The 16,988-nt window shown below is 44.1% G+C and overlaps 2 protein-coding genes across 6 annotated transcripts in view; both read right to left on the reverse strand.

Annotated features, from left to right (window-relative positions):
* Oca2 (OCA2 melanosomal transmembrane protein) overlaps nt 1-7,801 on the reverse strand; it is a 389,761-nt gene extending 381,960 nt beyond the window's left edge. For 2 of the 5 annotated variants that reach the window (XM_047540394.1, XM_047540398.1), the window contains exon 1: nt 7,691-7,801. The gene's annotated coding sequence lies outside the window, so the exon portion shown is untranslated. Of the gene's footprint in view, nt 1-948; nt 1,109-3,659; nt 3,680-7,347; nt 7,455-7,690 lie in introns of those variants that run through there. The other 3 variants (XM_047540395.1, XM_047540396.1, XM_047540397.1) reach the window with 3 other exon arrangements.
* Nucleotides 7,802-13,909: 6,108 nt separating this feature from the next.
* The window catches only part of Herc2 (HECT and RLD domain containing E3 ubiquitin protein ligase 2), a 207,278-nt gene continuing 204,199 nt past the window's right edge, over nt 13,910-16,988 (reverse strand). The window contains 3 exon segments of the mRNA XM_047538401.1: nt 13,910-14,892; nt 15,980-16,192; nt 16,512-16,617. Coding sequence (XP_047394357.1) covers nt 14,620-14,892; nt 15,980-16,192; nt 16,512-16,617 — 592 coding nt within the window. The 3' untranslated portion in view covers nt 13,910-14,619.

The raw sequence follows: 16,988 nt of genomic DNA on the forward strand, positions 1-16,988 counted from the left end.
ACAGCTATTTGTATATAGTTTGAGTGACTGTGATGTCACTGTATATAGCTAAAATGTGACATAACTATTGCCATAAAGTCACAATAATGGTATAATTTTTTAAAAATAGGGCAGGTAGGGCAAGAAAAGAAAATAAAAACACACTCATGAAAAAATAATAAATAAAACTGTCCTGATTCATAGATAGGATTTTCTGCATTAAAAAAAAAAAAATTTAAAAAAAAGATTCAACAGAAAAAAAAAAATAGTGAGTTCACCAAGGTCACAGGACACAAAGTAAATATTTAAAATTCCGTAATGCTTTTATTTACTATCAATGAACATGTTGACACCTAAATGAAAACTACACCATTACAACTGCTCAGAAACAATTAAATATTTACATGAGCATCTAATAAAACATGTACATGACTCATGCTGAAAACTACACAACGCTCATGAAAGAAATCAAAGAAGATCTGAATAAATCGAGACACCCCATTCATGAAGACTCCCTATAGGAAAGATGTCAGTTCTTCTTACTGGAAATACAGAGTTAAAGCAGCACCAATCAAAATTCCCAAAAAGACTTTTTCAAATATAAACAAGCTTATTCTAAAATTTATTTTTCATATAGGGAAATAGTAAATGATCTAGAATACCTAAAATATTTAGGGAAGAAAAGAATAAAACGAGAGGAGGCAGCCCAACCAATTACCCGACTTACTCAAGGGCTACAGTAACCAAGACTATGTGACAGGGACAGGAGAGACACATACATGTTGTAATTTTTAATGCTATGGTTTCCATTTTTGAGTCTTCTCTCTGGAGGATGGTTTTAAGACAAAAGAGCCACTCTCTAGCGGAGTCCTGGCAGGGGGAAAGGTAGATTTGGATGTACAGGCAGATGAGACACAATAAGAGCAAAACCAAAAGGCATGAAACCAAAACGTGAAAAGTATTACTCACAGATCCCAGAGAAGTTAGGAGTGCTCACAGGAGGGCTACAACAAATCTTGAAATGAGAGAGAAGGAGTGGGGCGACCCCCATTGCCTTGGATGTTGTTGATTGGCCAATTTAAAGAGAAGTGGGTTTGTGGTCAGTGAGATGAAGAGCAAGCAGGTTGTACTGCAAACAACCAAATGAGAAAGGGAAGTTTTAACAAGGCTAAAGGTACACGTGGGTTTCCAATAACTTACCTCAGGCCTAAAAATTGAATCTGAGGAAGCAACTATATTAGATATACTTATGAAAACACAGATTGATGAATTCAAACAAAAGACCCAGGAATAGATGCCCTCGCATATGCCAAACTGATTTTTACAAAAGTGCAAAAATACCTCAGAGTTAGAAAATATGTCCAACAAATGGTGCTAGAGCCACTGGACATTCCATAGACAGGAAAACAACAAACAAACAAACAAACAAAAAAACTTCAGCTAGATCTCATATCTCAGGAAAAAATTAACTCCAAATGGGCCATAGACAAAAATATAAAAGATTAAACTACAAAATTTTTAGAAATAAATATTCAAGATTTAGGGTTAGTAGGTAATAAGTCTCAAGCTTGACACTAAAAGCACAATCCAAGAAGGGAATTTTTATAAATTGGACTTCACCAAAATTAAAATATTTTGTTTTGTAAAAGACTTGATTAGGAAGACAAAAAGACAAGTTAAAGGCTGGGAGGAAACATTTGTCAATAACATACCCAGCAAAGTACAAATATATAAATTACTTTCCAAACTCAACAGTCAAAAAATATTAGAAAATGAGCAAAGACATGAAGAGACACTTCTCTGAAGAAGATATATTAGATGACAAACATGTACAAACATTCTACATCATGAACAACTATAGGGAAATATTGAAAAAAAGATAATACAGATAATACTAGGGAATTACTATATATTATGTTCAGTTTATTGCACTATTGGAGTATGCTCCAAATTTTTTGGTAACACACCCTGAATAATCAAAATAATTGTCATGATGTTGGCATTATGCTAAAAAAAAAAATACTAGGATGAGATATCACTGTGCATCTATCAGAAGGGCTGAGATAGAGGCACCACCAAATGCTGACTGGGATGCCAAGAGACCAATCAGTCAAACATTACCAGTGGGAATGTCAAATGGTACAACCACTCTGGTAAGCAGTTCGGCAGCTTCTTACAAAGCAAAATTGTAGGGCCACGTCAATGTCAATATTCTAGAAGATGGCAGATTAGAAACACCAGGCAGTTGTTCATCTGGCAGAAGATTAATATCCTGAACACACGAAGATCTCAATAAATTTAACACCAATAGAAAAACAACAAATGGGCAAATGAGCTGAATAGACACTTCTCCAGAGAAGAATGATATGGGTCATTTGCAAGTAAATAGATGGAACTGGAGATCATCATGTGAGGTAAGTGAGACTCAAAGACAAGAATTGCATGCTTTCTCTCACAGGTGGAATCCAGAGAAAGAGAAAAAAAGGTAACATGAATGTAGTAGGGGGACTATTAGGGAGGGAGAAGGAGGCGGATAAAAGAGGGTAATAGGGAGGGTGGATACATTCAAGTACATTGTATGCGTGTATGGAAATTTCACAATGAAACCCATTATTTTGTACAATTAACATGTGCTGATAATTATAATTAAAAATGTCAATTAAAAAGGAAAGTGAAAATTGAGAGCTGGAGGTGTAGATCGGTGGTAGAGCTTGTACTTAGCATTGTCAAAGCCCTGGGTTCAATCCTGCAGCTTCCTCACCCAATTCAGCAGCAGCTTGCACCCCCTGCTGCCATCTGCCCACTTCCTGCTGCTTTCTCTGGGACACTGTAGGCTCTGCTCACTAGGGGTCCCTCTCTTTGTCATGCATTCCTCACCCAGTTCTTCTGAACACATTCTAAATCTACCTGTTCCAACTGGCCGTCACCTCTCTGAAGCATCCCAGACCCACAACCCATCCTCTGGGGAATCCCAACCCTCCACCTGTCTTCTTAGGGACCCAATGCCCCAGCCCATGGCCCACTCCTCTGGGGGGATTCCAACATCTTAGCACATAGCCCATCCTCCAAGGGGACCCGACCATCACCTGAGTCCATAGACCCAGTCCTTGGATCCACAACCTCAGCCCAGCTTTGTTCCATTGGACTCCATGTGCCTGACTTCCAAGGTCATTTAAGAATTCACCCCTGAGGACTGTGCAGAGGAGAACCTGATCCTGCACATGGTGTCAGCCAACCTCATACTGACCACAGGCTGCAACAGAAGACCCTGGGGTCACTGTGTCCCCAACAGGTCCAGAAAGGGAGTATGCAGCAACCTCTAAACTACCCTCCTGAGCCTGGGCTGAGCCCAGACTACCTTGTAAACAAGAATCACACCATAATGATGAAATTGTCACCAAATTTTAGAAAAAACAAGTAAAAAATTGTGACATTTTAAAAAGAAAGCAATAGATGGCTTAGACCCAGTGGAATCATCCAGCTTTTACATTTTACTTGAATTGTCCATCTGGCTGCTGCCATTCTTCTTCCAGCTCTGCTTTCTTCTCCACCAGTCCTGCAGCAGTCTCTGCTTTCTTCCCATTTCCCTCCAGGCCTAGCAAGCACCTGTTCTCTTGGTCCCTCTAGAAGCTCCTTCTGTCACCATTGTCTTTCCCAAACCCTCTACACTCCATCATTACCTTGCCTGGGTGAAACTCACCAACCCTGCCCCAGGCAGTGCTGTTCAGTCATGGATACTTCTCTTGCAGATGTGCCCAGGGCACAGTGGAGAAACTTGATGGAAACATAGTGCTGGGTGCAAGTGTGGGCAGAAACCAGGACACTGCCATGGGGACACTGGGCCCTGGTACTTGGCACTATTGGAAAGGAATCTGGTGTTACTTCTGAGTTTCTCCGCCTATGGAGCAGCCATCCTTGACTGCTCTGTGGGAAGAGAATGACTCACCAACTGAAGAGTTTTTTTTTTTTTTTTTTTTAAAGGATCAATAAAAGCTGTGCTTTCAGATGCTCAAATCAGGCCTGAACACCCTGAATCCTGCCCAGGGCCTGCACATTCCAACTCCTTTCCAGGGCCTGGGCAGTCCCAGATCTTCCTAATGGCACTGAGAGACTTGGTTAGGGTTTCTGGGAATGGTGGGGTTGTTGGCATTTATGGAGCAGAGAGGAGAAAGAGGAAGCAGAAGGTGATGAGGGGTCCAAGAACCTGCCCTGGTCATTCCAGCCCAGCAAGGTCACACCTAAACAATCTTCTCCTTGGTTTCTTGCCAAGTACACAAACTGATGAATGTAAGACTGGCATTTGACTTCACAGAAGCAACAACATAATCATATGGAAAATAATTTCTCCATAAATGTTAAGATTACTCTTCTTTAAGTTCTTTAGTCATTTTACTTAATACAATAATGAAAAGAAAAGAAACAAATATATAGGCTGCTGTGAACTTTGTTGTTAAAAAGAAGTTCCTCCAATCAATTCACTCCTTCTGTGAACAAAATCTTAAGTCCTGAGAAAACACCCTAGTTATTGACTGCTCCCTTCCACATAGATCACTGCTCAGTTTCGAAGCTTACCTCTCGGTATTGAATTGCCCTGGTAGGTGAGTATGCAGGGCAGTTCCTGGGTCTCGGAGGGCATAGCTGTGTTGTCAGGTGTGGGTCTATGTCCTTTACACACCTGGGTGTGTTCCAAGCACCCTTTCAAGTTCAAGAAGTTCTGATAATGAGCAGGTGATGCCCTGGGGTCAATAGGCCCAGGGAGTCCTGCCCAGGAGACAGTCTCCTCCTCAGGCTGTCCTGGACAGAGATGGAAGTTTCCCTCCAAGGGCAGCACAGGATTGGCAGTTCCACTGCCCCATTACAGGCCAGGATACAGACCATGGGTTTGACCATTTATTCCTCCAGATGGATTTTGCTACATGTGAACTTGGTTACAAGTTTCTAGATAATTCAACCAAACAGGATGTTTTCTTAAACCCTTACATAATTTCTATTTTAAACAGCCTCCTTCAAGCCTGGAAGGAGAGCAGCTGGACCAAGAGTTGACCCTGCCCTCTGTGCCTAGGGCCAGAGGGGTGATTCAATGCAGAAACAGTCCCCTGGCGTCTAGGGGTATGGCAGTGCACCTCTGTGGGGAGGAATGGACTGGCACGTTGGAACACACAGCTAGGGAGGGTCTCGGCCACTCAGCCCCGCTGCCCAGTCTCTCTTGGTCTGGCCTCTTCCATGATCCCCTCGGCACAGGAGAGGCCTTTCTGCTACCCCAGTTTCTGGCAGTTTTTTTTATTGCTGTGTCACTGTGCTCTTGGGTTTCCTTTGCATACCAGTTTGGAAACTGTATTCCTTGCTCCTCAAAGTATAGGGCCCAGGCCAGTTCCCCACTCATCTGAGAAATTCACCCCCCATCAGCAAGCAGTCAGCAGCAGAGGGGGTGGGGGCTGAGACACTAGGTGTGTCTCACTGCACCTCCCCACAGTCACAGGTGGCACTCACACTGTCACCACGGAGTGGCCTGACAGCCCTGGGGATTCCACCCCACCATGCATTAGGCTGGAATCACTTGGGCCTCCCGGATGCCCAGCACATGGGCCAGGGTCTTAAGGAAGCCAGCTTCTGAAGGTGGCAGGTGAGGCAGGACCACCCAAGTTCTGGGAAGTGCCTCTGTGTACTTGCTAGGCAGGCAATGGGAAAACCATGACAGAATTCCTAATCAAACCTGGGGAGGGGCAGGGAGAGGGATGGGGAACCCAACAACCAGGAAATTATAGAGGTGAGTGCAACTGGCTGAACACAGGAGCTATCAGAGTCAGGACTGTGAGGCTACTTCTAATACGTCAGGAATTGGAAAGCTGCCCCCTTCTCCACTCCAGTTCCAGTTTTCTTCTTCCCATCTTTCTCTGTCTGGTCTCTTGTCTCCTTCCAAGTCAACCTTCCCCACCGCCCAGTTAAAAATCTAGAACAGTCAAACAAACAAAAACCCCTTCTTCTCATCCCTCTCCCAAGAAGCCTCATCCTCACCTCACAGGTAACCCCCTATTCCATGCTCTCTTCAGCAGCCAAGATCACACTGTCCAGCAGTCCTCTAGTTTCCAGGGACTCAAAGGTGTCCAAAGGACCCAGAGTTTTGAAGTCACTCCTAGCCTTTCCCTGGGATCCCCATGACTGATACCATCATTATTCAAAGTGCACCATTAACTAACTGAGAGTACCTCCCATGAGTCGCCTTTACCCTGATGCAGATTCATCACCTGCAAAGTGTCTCCCTGCCTTGGCAAGGCAGGCACCTCTCAGCAGGCAGACTTAACAGGGGCCTTCTTGAGCACCTTAGTTGCTCCCCATCACCCAGCCCATGGTGATCTTTCCAAAATGCACAGGTGACAATTTGGCTTCCATCTTAAAACTTTCCTTGTCACCTGCCACTCCTATATAGAAACAGAGAACCAGGTGTCTCAGGTCAGGGCACTACTGGGTCTCCAGGGGCAGTCAGGGCCTCTCTTTTCCAGAAATTCCTGATGTCCTCAGACCTCAGCTAACTCCAGAGAGGTCATGCTTTCTCCCAGAACAAGCACAATATTGATACCTGGTTTTTTTTATCAGTGCAATAATACTTATAAAACTGCTCCTAAATCATTCCCACTTTACACCTGATGTGAACAACTGCACTTAAGTGTTTGTAAACTCAATTTGCAATAACAAGTAGTTTTTGTGCAATCCTTTATAGCCTACCAGAGCTCTCATCTCTGTTTTCAGATTTAATCCTCCTTAGCTTTTAAGTGAGAGTTGGTATTGTCAGATGCATTCAAGCTCCCAAGCACTCCCATCCTCGCAAGCCCTGATCCCTGCACAGTTCAGGCCTCCCAACAAGCAAATCTCAGGGAAAGATATTTCCCTGATGGCTTGGTAGAACATTAGCTGCCCATAACTACTAAAGGCATAAATGTATGCCACTGCTCTCAGTCAATGCTTCTCACAAAGTGTATTGCATGTTAAAGTCCCCCAGGGAGCTAGCTATACAGCAAGAGGCAACAGGTTCTGGGGCTCTTGATTCTCCTGGGGGTAGGGGATGTGGGGGTAAGAGCATCTGCCCTTGTCCTGAGTCCCCTGTGCTGGTCTTGGTCTATAAACACAGAATGCCCACACACACAGACCCCTGTACTTAACACCCGTGTCCTTCAAAAGAGCTGGCTACATTAAAGCCCATTTATTTCTCTGTGTGTGACCAGAGGAAAAAGAAGCAGCTTTGAGGGATTTAATGTTTTCACTCCAGTGCATTCCATTCCAAAGAAACGCCTGACTGCCGGGCTCATGCCACCCTGGAGTTCAAGTGGAACATTTACTGTCTGAACACTTCCAAACTCCCCTCCTCATTACCCTTTGTGCTGGGAACCAGCCTCCCAGTAAGCCGGGGGGTCTCAGAGAGCCGACGCTGCCGCCGCCTCCGCCGCTGCTGCTGCTGCTGCTGCTGCTGCTGCTGTTGCTGCTGCTGTGAACCTCCCAGTTAAATTCAGAAGCGTCGTGCGGTAGCAAGCGCCGCGCCGCATGCTCACACCAGCTACTCCACCGTACAATAGTTGCACATTTTCCCTTAAGGGAACTTGCCTTGCTTCAAAAAGCAATGACTCCACACCAGCTCCTTTAAACGCCTGCCTGCTCCCCGGAATAAGCTGGCTCATCACCTCCTCAATCCCACCTAGTAAAAGCACTTGCATTTTACCTGCAAACTTGTTGATCTTTCTCCAAGAGCCAAGTTTAACGTCCAAAGCGATGGCTCTGAAAGGTGAATGAAGCAGTCCTTGGGATAAGAACTCACAGAGGCTGACACAGCCCTCAGGGGAGGGGCGGAGTGTTGCCCCTCCCTTTGGGCCCGACTGACCACGCCCACAAACCTCACAGCCAGTCGGCTGCTCCAGCACCTGGAGTGGCAAGGCTGGACCAGGCTTACCGGAAAAGGGCTGCAGTAGAAGGTTCCGTTGGTGGGAAAGGGTCGCTGCAAAAAGCGGAGTAAGGGGCCAGACCTGCCTCAGCGCTTCCCTGAAAGCTATGCATGCTCATGCAGTACTTCACGGAACGTAGTCCAGGACTTGCTGCAGGTTTTCCCTACCAACAAGAGTTGGGAAAACGTAAACTGGGAGAATATTCTGGTTTGCATTTTAAAAGTTCTTCACTAAAGTTGATTAACTTGACCACCTTCCTGTTTTCTCCTTGACTTGCTCCATTAAAGTCCAGGGCTGTAGCCAAGGTTGTGCTTGTGGGACGCTTTCACACAACACACACACTCACACAAACACACACACACACACAAAGACCTCACACGGAGATGCACAAGATACAAAGACAAACTACAGACACACACATACACCCACACACATATAGGTACAGACAGAAAAAAATCTCACAGAGAGGTGACTAAACCACACAGAAAGAGACACACAAACTACACACATACAGTGGTTCATAAACTATACACATACCACAGACACCATGCAAACTACACACTGACCCACAAACACAAAAATAGACACATAAACTACACAGGGAGGTCATGCTTTCTCAAAGAACAAGAACAATATTGACACTTGGCTTTTTGTCAGTGCTTGCTTTTGTCACTTGCTTTTTGACCTCAGACAAACACAAGGAAAGTAGCAAGAGGGCCCAGAGAATAAACATGAAGCTACCTTGAGTGGACAGAAGTTCTCGGCTGACACCACTCTTACAGAATGGTGTACACAGGGAACCATGCAAGTAGATGTGTCAAAAGAAGAATTGTAAATATCCACAGCACAAATGTGGCCAAGAGTGGAACTCCCAGAGCCTCACAGTTAACTGGTGCTTATACAGCTGCCAAATGTTGGCAGTAGGACCAATCTTATTCCTAGCCCTAAGAATGGGCCCCATGTGGCATTAACTTGGAGAAAATCCCATTCCCCAGCCATTGCCTGACTCAGATAATCATGTCTACATGTCCCAAACCAAAGGGTTAGGAACTCTGGGGCCAGCTGTGAGGGCAGCAAAGGTAACATAGAGCTGGACAGAGTCTTGAAGACCAGGTACCTGTACCCAAGCTGAACAATGCACTGTTTATCTCTGAGTTTCTAACTTGTCACCAATCAATCTTCTTGGTTGTTGAGGCCAGGTTCAGTAAGGGGTTCTTTTCCTGGCACCAGAGAGTGAACACTGGATGCCTTGGCATAACTCAGGAGTGGCCTACTATCTTGAGGGGATACCTGGATTTCTTCAGTCAGAAGTCATTGATACTGGTCTCAGGAATCTCAGGTTTCTCCTGAGCTGGGCAGGAGGATTTGGATTCAAAACAAGATTTGACCAAAAAACTATATCTTCTTTGGACAGCTCAGGAAATTCCCAAAAGAAATTATAAAATAAGGGTTCCCTAAATGTTCCTGGCAAACAGCCTCATCACTGAAATCAAACCTAAAGGCCAAAGGTGGCTAGTACAAACTACTCAAATGTATAAATTTCAGTGTATCTGTTATAGAATCCCTTTGCTTATATTTTATGCAGCAGTGGGTTTTATGTAAATGTGTTTGCATATTTTATGTTTGTGGGTGACCAAGTGAAGGCACCCTTGCCTCTCACCCTTGACAGATAGGCAACTCCTGACCCCAACACTGATATCCCTAGCTGGCATGGGTGCCTGAGTGGAGAACTCACAGCAGTGGGGTCCACACCTGCTGCTGCACAGGGAACTATCCAAGGGACCACAATGACATCAAAAGCCTGTGGTCACCATGACATGATGTCCAGAGCAGGTCTGGTGCTAGTGGAAGAGTTTACAGTGTGTGGCACTGTGTCACAGCAGAGCTTAGCCATCCACAGTCCTTTCTTGTAGCTCTGCAAAGGATGGACACTATCCTAGTAGCACCAGGGGGAGCTGAGGTCCTATGAAGAGCCATATAGTCCCCTGGCAGGGATCCCTAAGCTACTGAGCTGCCTACTGCATGTGGACATCATTTTTGCAAGCAGAGATGACTGAAGACAGGTCAAGGAGCCCACACCCAGGAAAAGCCCCTGTGACTTCCTCAGGAGCAGTCCCTGGTTGCCTGCCCTGCCTGCTTGCCCTCCATGCCTTCCTGACCACCAGCCCTGCTCCCCACACCCACCCAGACCCAGGCCCAGGGATGTAAGGCCATCATAAGTACCACTGCCATCACCCCACGAACCTCCTCCTGATCAGCAAAGGGCAAAGCTCACCCACTGGCAGCCCTGTGGTCAGAAGCATCTAGGATTGATTCCCAAGGGATAGTGAACCCTTGCACCCCACTTCCTTCAGCACACTAGGAAATAAGCCAGGACCCAGGACAGCACCTGCACTCCTGACCATTCTTGACCCCTGGGTTAGTCAATCCAGGTTTCTACCCAACAAGTAGGATCCTAGTGATAAAAGAAACACCCTAGCAAAGATCATAGCTATCAAGCCTTTCTAAAAAAACAAAAAAACAAAACAAAACAAAAAACAAAAAAAAACCCACAAAAAACCCCACAGTGATTTATCAAGCTTTATCAATGCCAAAACATGAGCTTACCAAGAAAAACTTTGAGGAATCACAAGACCCCAAGCCACACAGCAGATTTAAACTCTGAGGAATCACACACTCACGTGTCTCCCGGCTGCCCTGGTGGGTTAATCCTTGTGGAGGAGTGCCCTGAACCAGGTGACAACGCAGCTAAACGTGTGAAGAGAGTGGTGCGTGAGATGGGTGCCCTGAGAGTGGCAGAGCAATTCAAAGGGGACTTCAGGATAAACTTCAACATTTCAAAAACAAATGGCATTCTTCAGACTTCTCCCTTTTCTCCCTAAAATGAAAGGGATTTTTTTTGCAAGTCAAGACAGCTTATATCACATGTACTTAGGAAACTTTTTCTTCAGATTCTAATTAAACCTGAGGGTGAGCCCATGAAGACTGGGACTGGCAGTGGTAACCACAAAGCTGGGCAGCTTCTCTGCTGATGCAGATGAGAACATCCAGGCAGCATTGCTTGTTGGAGAGCATGCTGTGGGGCCAGGTTCTGTGGGTACACACCCTCTTGCTCAAAAGCCATTTACAGTTGTTGAGGATCCAGATTTGGGCCTAGGCCAGGCCATGCCAAGTACCTTTCAGAGACAACAGAGCCAAAGACTACTTTTAGGGTCTTGGATCAAACCTCAAGCAGAGGAAGGGCCACTTCCACCCCACACTCCTTTACAACAGGGCCTGCTGAGCAGCTGCCTGCACAGGTCTGGTCCCAGCACTGAGACTCATTGTAAAGAACCTTAGCTAGTGGAGCTTACACTTCAGCTCAGGACTGATAAGCAGCATTCAGTATACACAAAGGATAAACCACAGAGCCAAGCCAGGGCCATGTGGGCTGTGAATGAACACAAGCAGGGGACTCTGCTGAGGGCCAGCAGGGAGGAGCAGAAGGCATAGATACTTGAGCAAATCCTGGAGGAGGGAAGGCAAAAGTTGTCCTCGGGGACAATGTTGGGGACAATCTATGCAGGGAAACCAGGAGTTTTTGTCCGGGATTCTAACAGTCCTTGTTATGCTTTGGCACTGCTATTTTTTTGTTTTATTATTATTATTATTTACTTATAGACGGACACAATGCCTTTATTTTTATGTGGTGTTGAGGACTGAACCCAGTGCCTCACACATGCTAGGTGGGCGCATTAGCACTGAGTCATAACCCCAGCCCAACTGCTATGATTTGGATGTGGTTTATCCCCCAAGGGTTCATGGGCCAGAAGCTTGGACCTCAGTATGGCAATGTTGGGAAATGGTTGGGAACTAAGAGGTGGGACCTAGTGGAGGGTCTTAGGCCACAGTGCATGCCCTAAGAAGAGATTAAGGTACTTTTCTGTGACCCCGAATTAGTTCTTTTGAAAGGGTTGTTAGAAAAGAACAAGCCTGACCACTTCCAGCCTCTAGGCTGCTATCTTACCACATGAGCTCTTCCTCTTGTTGTGCTCATGCTATCATGATGCCATCTGCCATCAGGTCCTCCTCACCACACCTGTGCTGATGCCAGCAGCATACTCTTGATCCTCCAGAACTGTGAACTGAATAAGCCTCCTTTCTTTTCAGCCTTTGGTAGTTTGTTATAGTAACAGAGAACAGATTAGTATAAGCACCCTGTGAAGTTCTTGTTAAATCTAAGGAGATTGCAGCTATATACACATTCTAAGTGTGTCCACCATCATTTTTATCAATAGAAAAGCAAACATGATGCATCAAATCACCTATTAATTAATCCACAATTCAAAATACTGGTGGAATCTCCCACACAATTAAGGAGTCTTAATGGGTGTGACTGAAGTGTTCCATTGCTCCCACAGATGGATCCATCTTCCATACAACTGGATAGGTCCTGCTGCACAAATCTTAATCTGCCAAAGTGAGCTTTAGGTTTCGTTAGTTGAGGGAGGCTAAAAAGTTAAACTGAAGATAACATGTAACTGTCCTAGAATCCCCTGGGGCAACAAGGAAGCTGTGACTATGAAAATCAGAGCCCTCACACTTTTTTAAAGAAGGAATAGAGTGATATAAGAGAAGGAAATAAATAAACCTTCAATAATTCCCACTCCCATCAAAAAAAAAAAAAAAAAAAAGAGAGAGAGAAATCAAGAGTATGTCTCAAGCAATTGCTTCTAACCATGGAAAAAAAAGTCAAACTTTACCTCCTGTGTGGTAGAGGACTGCTTGTTTCAGTTCTATGCCCCACACATTCTGCCATGGCTCTGCACGGCTCTGGAGAAGCAGTTTTAGTCTTGGAATCTTTTGGACCTTAAAAACACTCTCAAATCCTCAATAATTTTTTTCTGGCTTATAAGTCTAAATAGTTACCACATGGAAAATTAAAACTGAAAAATTTTTAAATATTAATATATTTTAAAATATATGTTATGGTGAAAGAACATAAAGAAAATCTGGTCTCATGCAGATAGATATGTAGGTGGGGAGAGAGGACTTGCTGGAAACCCCAGGTGTCATCAGACAAGACTTTTGAAAACCACTATTCTAGAGACAGAATACATTTGCCAGTCCACTGATCTGAGGGTTGGCTGCATGCCTGGCTGTGGCCAACAGTGTGGGTGGAGACAACAGCAAAGTCTGAGCCTTCTTGTACCTGGTTATCACAATGAGACATACCCAGGTCCAGAAAAGGGGTATATGAGACAAGCCCTACTGGATCTATAATCCAGAGCCAAGGTCAGCCAAGCTAGGTGCATAGGAAACACTGCTTCTTGAATACCACTGACTTTGGGGATATTTTTGTTATGCAGCACAAGTTAACTGACAACCCAGAGTTGGTGATTAAAAAAAGAAAAAAGCACAGAGCTTATGGAAATTTTAACCAAGCAGAAAACAGGACCAATTCTGGCATTCCCCAATTTGATCATGGAAAAGTTCCCAGAAAATGCTATCCACGTTTGACTCTCCTATGCCAGTGCCAAACATTCTGTCCCTGAATAGAGAAATCTCAACATGAAATACAATCTTTTGTGTCAACCAGTACCAGTGACCTCAAGTTCTAGTGCACTAGACCCATCAGTCAGCCTTCCATCTCTATTCTCTGTCCTTCCCTTTACAGAGAGCTTCCCACAAGCAGCTCAAACCCAACTCCACAGCCAACCAGTCCAAGGACATCCCTGGCCCACAACAATAGGAACAGGACCCAGATGAAGATGGACAGAGCTGGGCAAGAAATCAAGGGAAGGAACCTGATCTCTTGGCCACCAATACCAGCTGTTCTCCTTAGAATCTTCTGATGATCACTTCTCTGCCATGGAGTCTGGATTTTGTAACCAAAAATGTCTAAACTAAGACTGGAATGGTTTAACCATTGATGTATTAAAGATTAATTTGTGTTTTGGTTGCAGCATATCCACCAGAGCTAGACTAACTGGTTAAGAAAGCTCAGCCTACAATTTTGTGACAGATGTTTTATTTATAGGGAATTAAAATTTTGGCATATACATGACACAAACATTATATATAGTACACTTTCCATGATAGAAGTTATGATACTGTTCACAGAAAGGCCTCAATTCAAATTACATAATGCATACGCTAAAATGGTACACCTGGGGAGAAAAGGGAGAGAATCAAATGGCCTTTTTGTTTTTCATTTTTGTTTAAATAACCTCTGGATGCATTCAGTAATACTGATAATAATACTCAAAAAGCTTTTAATAAACAAATACGGAGTAAAATTAGTTGAAATATTTATAATATGATTTAATTATTACACAGTATTTTCAATATACAATCAAGACGATGCACGACACTTGAAAGAAAAAAATCTATTGCACCCACAAGTAAAAAGGCTTTATTCATTTTTGGGATGCTGCAATTCAGAATTTATATAAACATGTACACACTTTAGTAAACACAGAGTCCTATGTGTAATGCAGCATTATGGGTGAGAAGATCCTTTAAGTCTCAAAAGTTGAAGTTAAGTGTTCACATAGTGTTCCACGTGCACAGACTTGATTTTCCCATCATTATTCCATTCATTTCTGATCGCAGGTGGTCAGTCATTCTGCCTCCCTCCCACATATTCTGAGGACACGCCAGATCTAAACAGCAGTACTCTGCTTTGCTTATTTAGTCTCCTGTTGCTACCTGATGGCATTTCTCCATCTTAGTGTCCTGTTAAATAATCTTGTGTAGAATCTGAAGCAAATGAATCCACATCCTCGTTATCTGAGTCATCACTGCTGTCATCAGCAGCTGGCTCTCCTGTGAGGGCTATGCGAGCGTAATCATCTGTGTCTATGGATTTGCAAAAGTGGATAGCGTATTTCAGCTTCTCCTCTAGCACCTGCTTACAGGAATACCTGGGCAACTTCAGCAAAAAGAAACAAGTGTAGGATTCAGGAAGGAAGTGGTCAGGAGGGTTGTATTTATCCAGGACCTGTTGATGAAGAATATCAAATAATCAGAGATTATGTATAAGAATAGGTAAATTACAAATCTATTTTACTGTGTTCATTAAATTCCTGACTCTCACAAAAGTCATCAGTTTTTGGCTAAGAACAACAAAGTACCAGAAAATAAAGAATCTAGCCAATTTCAGAAATAACAAGGAACAAACGCATTCCTAGGACTTGCTTAAAAAAAAAAAAAAGTCAATTAGTAGTTGCGATGATTACTTTTTACCAGACAATCCCTAGAAGAAAGATACGAAATGTCTCATCCCTTGTTGGCACAGGTGAGACTTCTTCCTGGCTGGCACAGGCCCAGGAGTTAGACCCAACACTCACCCACACAGGGGAGCCCTCCACGAAGCCACCTGCTCAATTTGGCCACAACAGACTAGGACAAGAATTTTGGACAAAATCTAGGAAAAAACTACTTTTTCAGAGAAAAACTATTTGCGCTCTCAAAGTTTTCACTGAAGGGTGGACATTTTCCTAACCCAGGTGAGGGTGTGCTTGGAGAAAAGCCATCCCTAATTCCTCCAAGCATGCCAGGGAGAGAGGAGTCCTCTACTGGGTCCAGTCCTCTAAGGTTGTTGCTACCAGGGTCTCAGCACAGAGAGGGGAGTGTTAGGTCTTTCCACCAAACTGGTCAGAAGGCAGATTGAGTCTTTTTCCTACCATTAACCCACTGAGGTAGAACCTCAAGTAAAATTCTTGTTCTCAATCTGAGTAGCAGTCTCATTTTTCTCAGTTAGTAGCATATCACTTAATGATTCACCTAATTTAACCAGATAATCAAGCAAATGCTTTACATAATATATATGTCCAAAAACTAGAATATGCTGACATAACAGCAATATATTCTGGTGATGGCCAAACACATTTCTTAAGATCAGTAATGGTACTCAATTGTGATAATAAAATTTTGATCCTTCAAATCAGAGAAGTTGGATATTTTCAATTTTTGTTTCTATGAAAACACAAGAGACCATTTTTCAGTCTGCTGTGGGATTAAGTGCAAGGGACACATCACTTCAACTAACACCAGCCAACACCCCATGAGCTCAAAGACAAGCCCACCTGGATGACGAAGTCTCTACCCCGGAAGTCTGCAATGGTCCTGGGCAGCCTGGTCCGGCCCCACACAAAGCGAAGGAAGAGAGAGCGCTCTGTATTAGAGAAAGACTCCATCACCTCCCAGAACCACTGGATCAGGGATGCAGAGGGCTCGATTCCTTTATATGTTGCCACCGATTTCAAAAGATGCAGGGGTATGTCTGGGCTGCCACAAACCTGCCAAAAGACACTCCATCAGGACTGGTTGACACTTAAACACTTTCAATAACAATCTGTCAATCTTCTTCTTTACTCAGGCTTGGTATGGGGGTGAGGGAAGGTCCCAAGGGCCCCAGGTGGACATGAACATAACCCTCCTCTTCAACCTTGTGTGGGGTGGGTGGAAGAGGGACAGACATTGTGTTTTTACTATATTCAAAACTCATGGACCTATCTTAGGTTCATTTCTTAGTTAAGTAATTTCTTAGTAATCCTGATGAGTAGGTCACTAAGCAAAAGGCAGTTCTAGGGCAGCACCACACAAAGGCTGGCATACCATTGTCTCCAGTTCGTATCCAGTGAACAGAGAAAGAAGGGGGACGGGCACAACTCGGGCCATCCCTTCCCGAACGGCAGCCACTTGCTCATCAAATTCATGGAGTCTGGAAGACAAAACTCACTTCTGTCTTTGGTGGCATATGACTTTGTTCTGCTGATACCAAGCCTCACCACACAGTACTACCACACACCTAGCTAGGAAGGGCTGAGAGGAGCAACTCTGGGCAACAAATCCATGTTCTTTGCAAACCTAGTTACAGAGCTTCTCACAACACTGAGTCCATCTAAATGGCATAGAATATAACCCTAACCCATTAAATCCCAAGTTTTCAATTCTGTAAATATTTCAATGAAATGGGCACAGGTGCATTAAAATAAGCTGGAAATCCATCTAGGTTTATTATATAATTTATTATCATTATTAATAACATTATTAATAGTACTGTCACTAATCATTCACCTGTTACTTTTCTCA

Source organism: Sciurus carolinensis, chromosome 2 (genome assembly GCF_902686445.1).
Source record: "Sciurus carolinensis chromosome 2, mSciCar1.2, whole genome shotgun sequence".
Classification (NCBI taxonomy): Eukaryota; Metazoa; Chordata; class Mammalia; order Rodentia; family Sciuridae; genus Sciurus; species Sciurus carolinensis.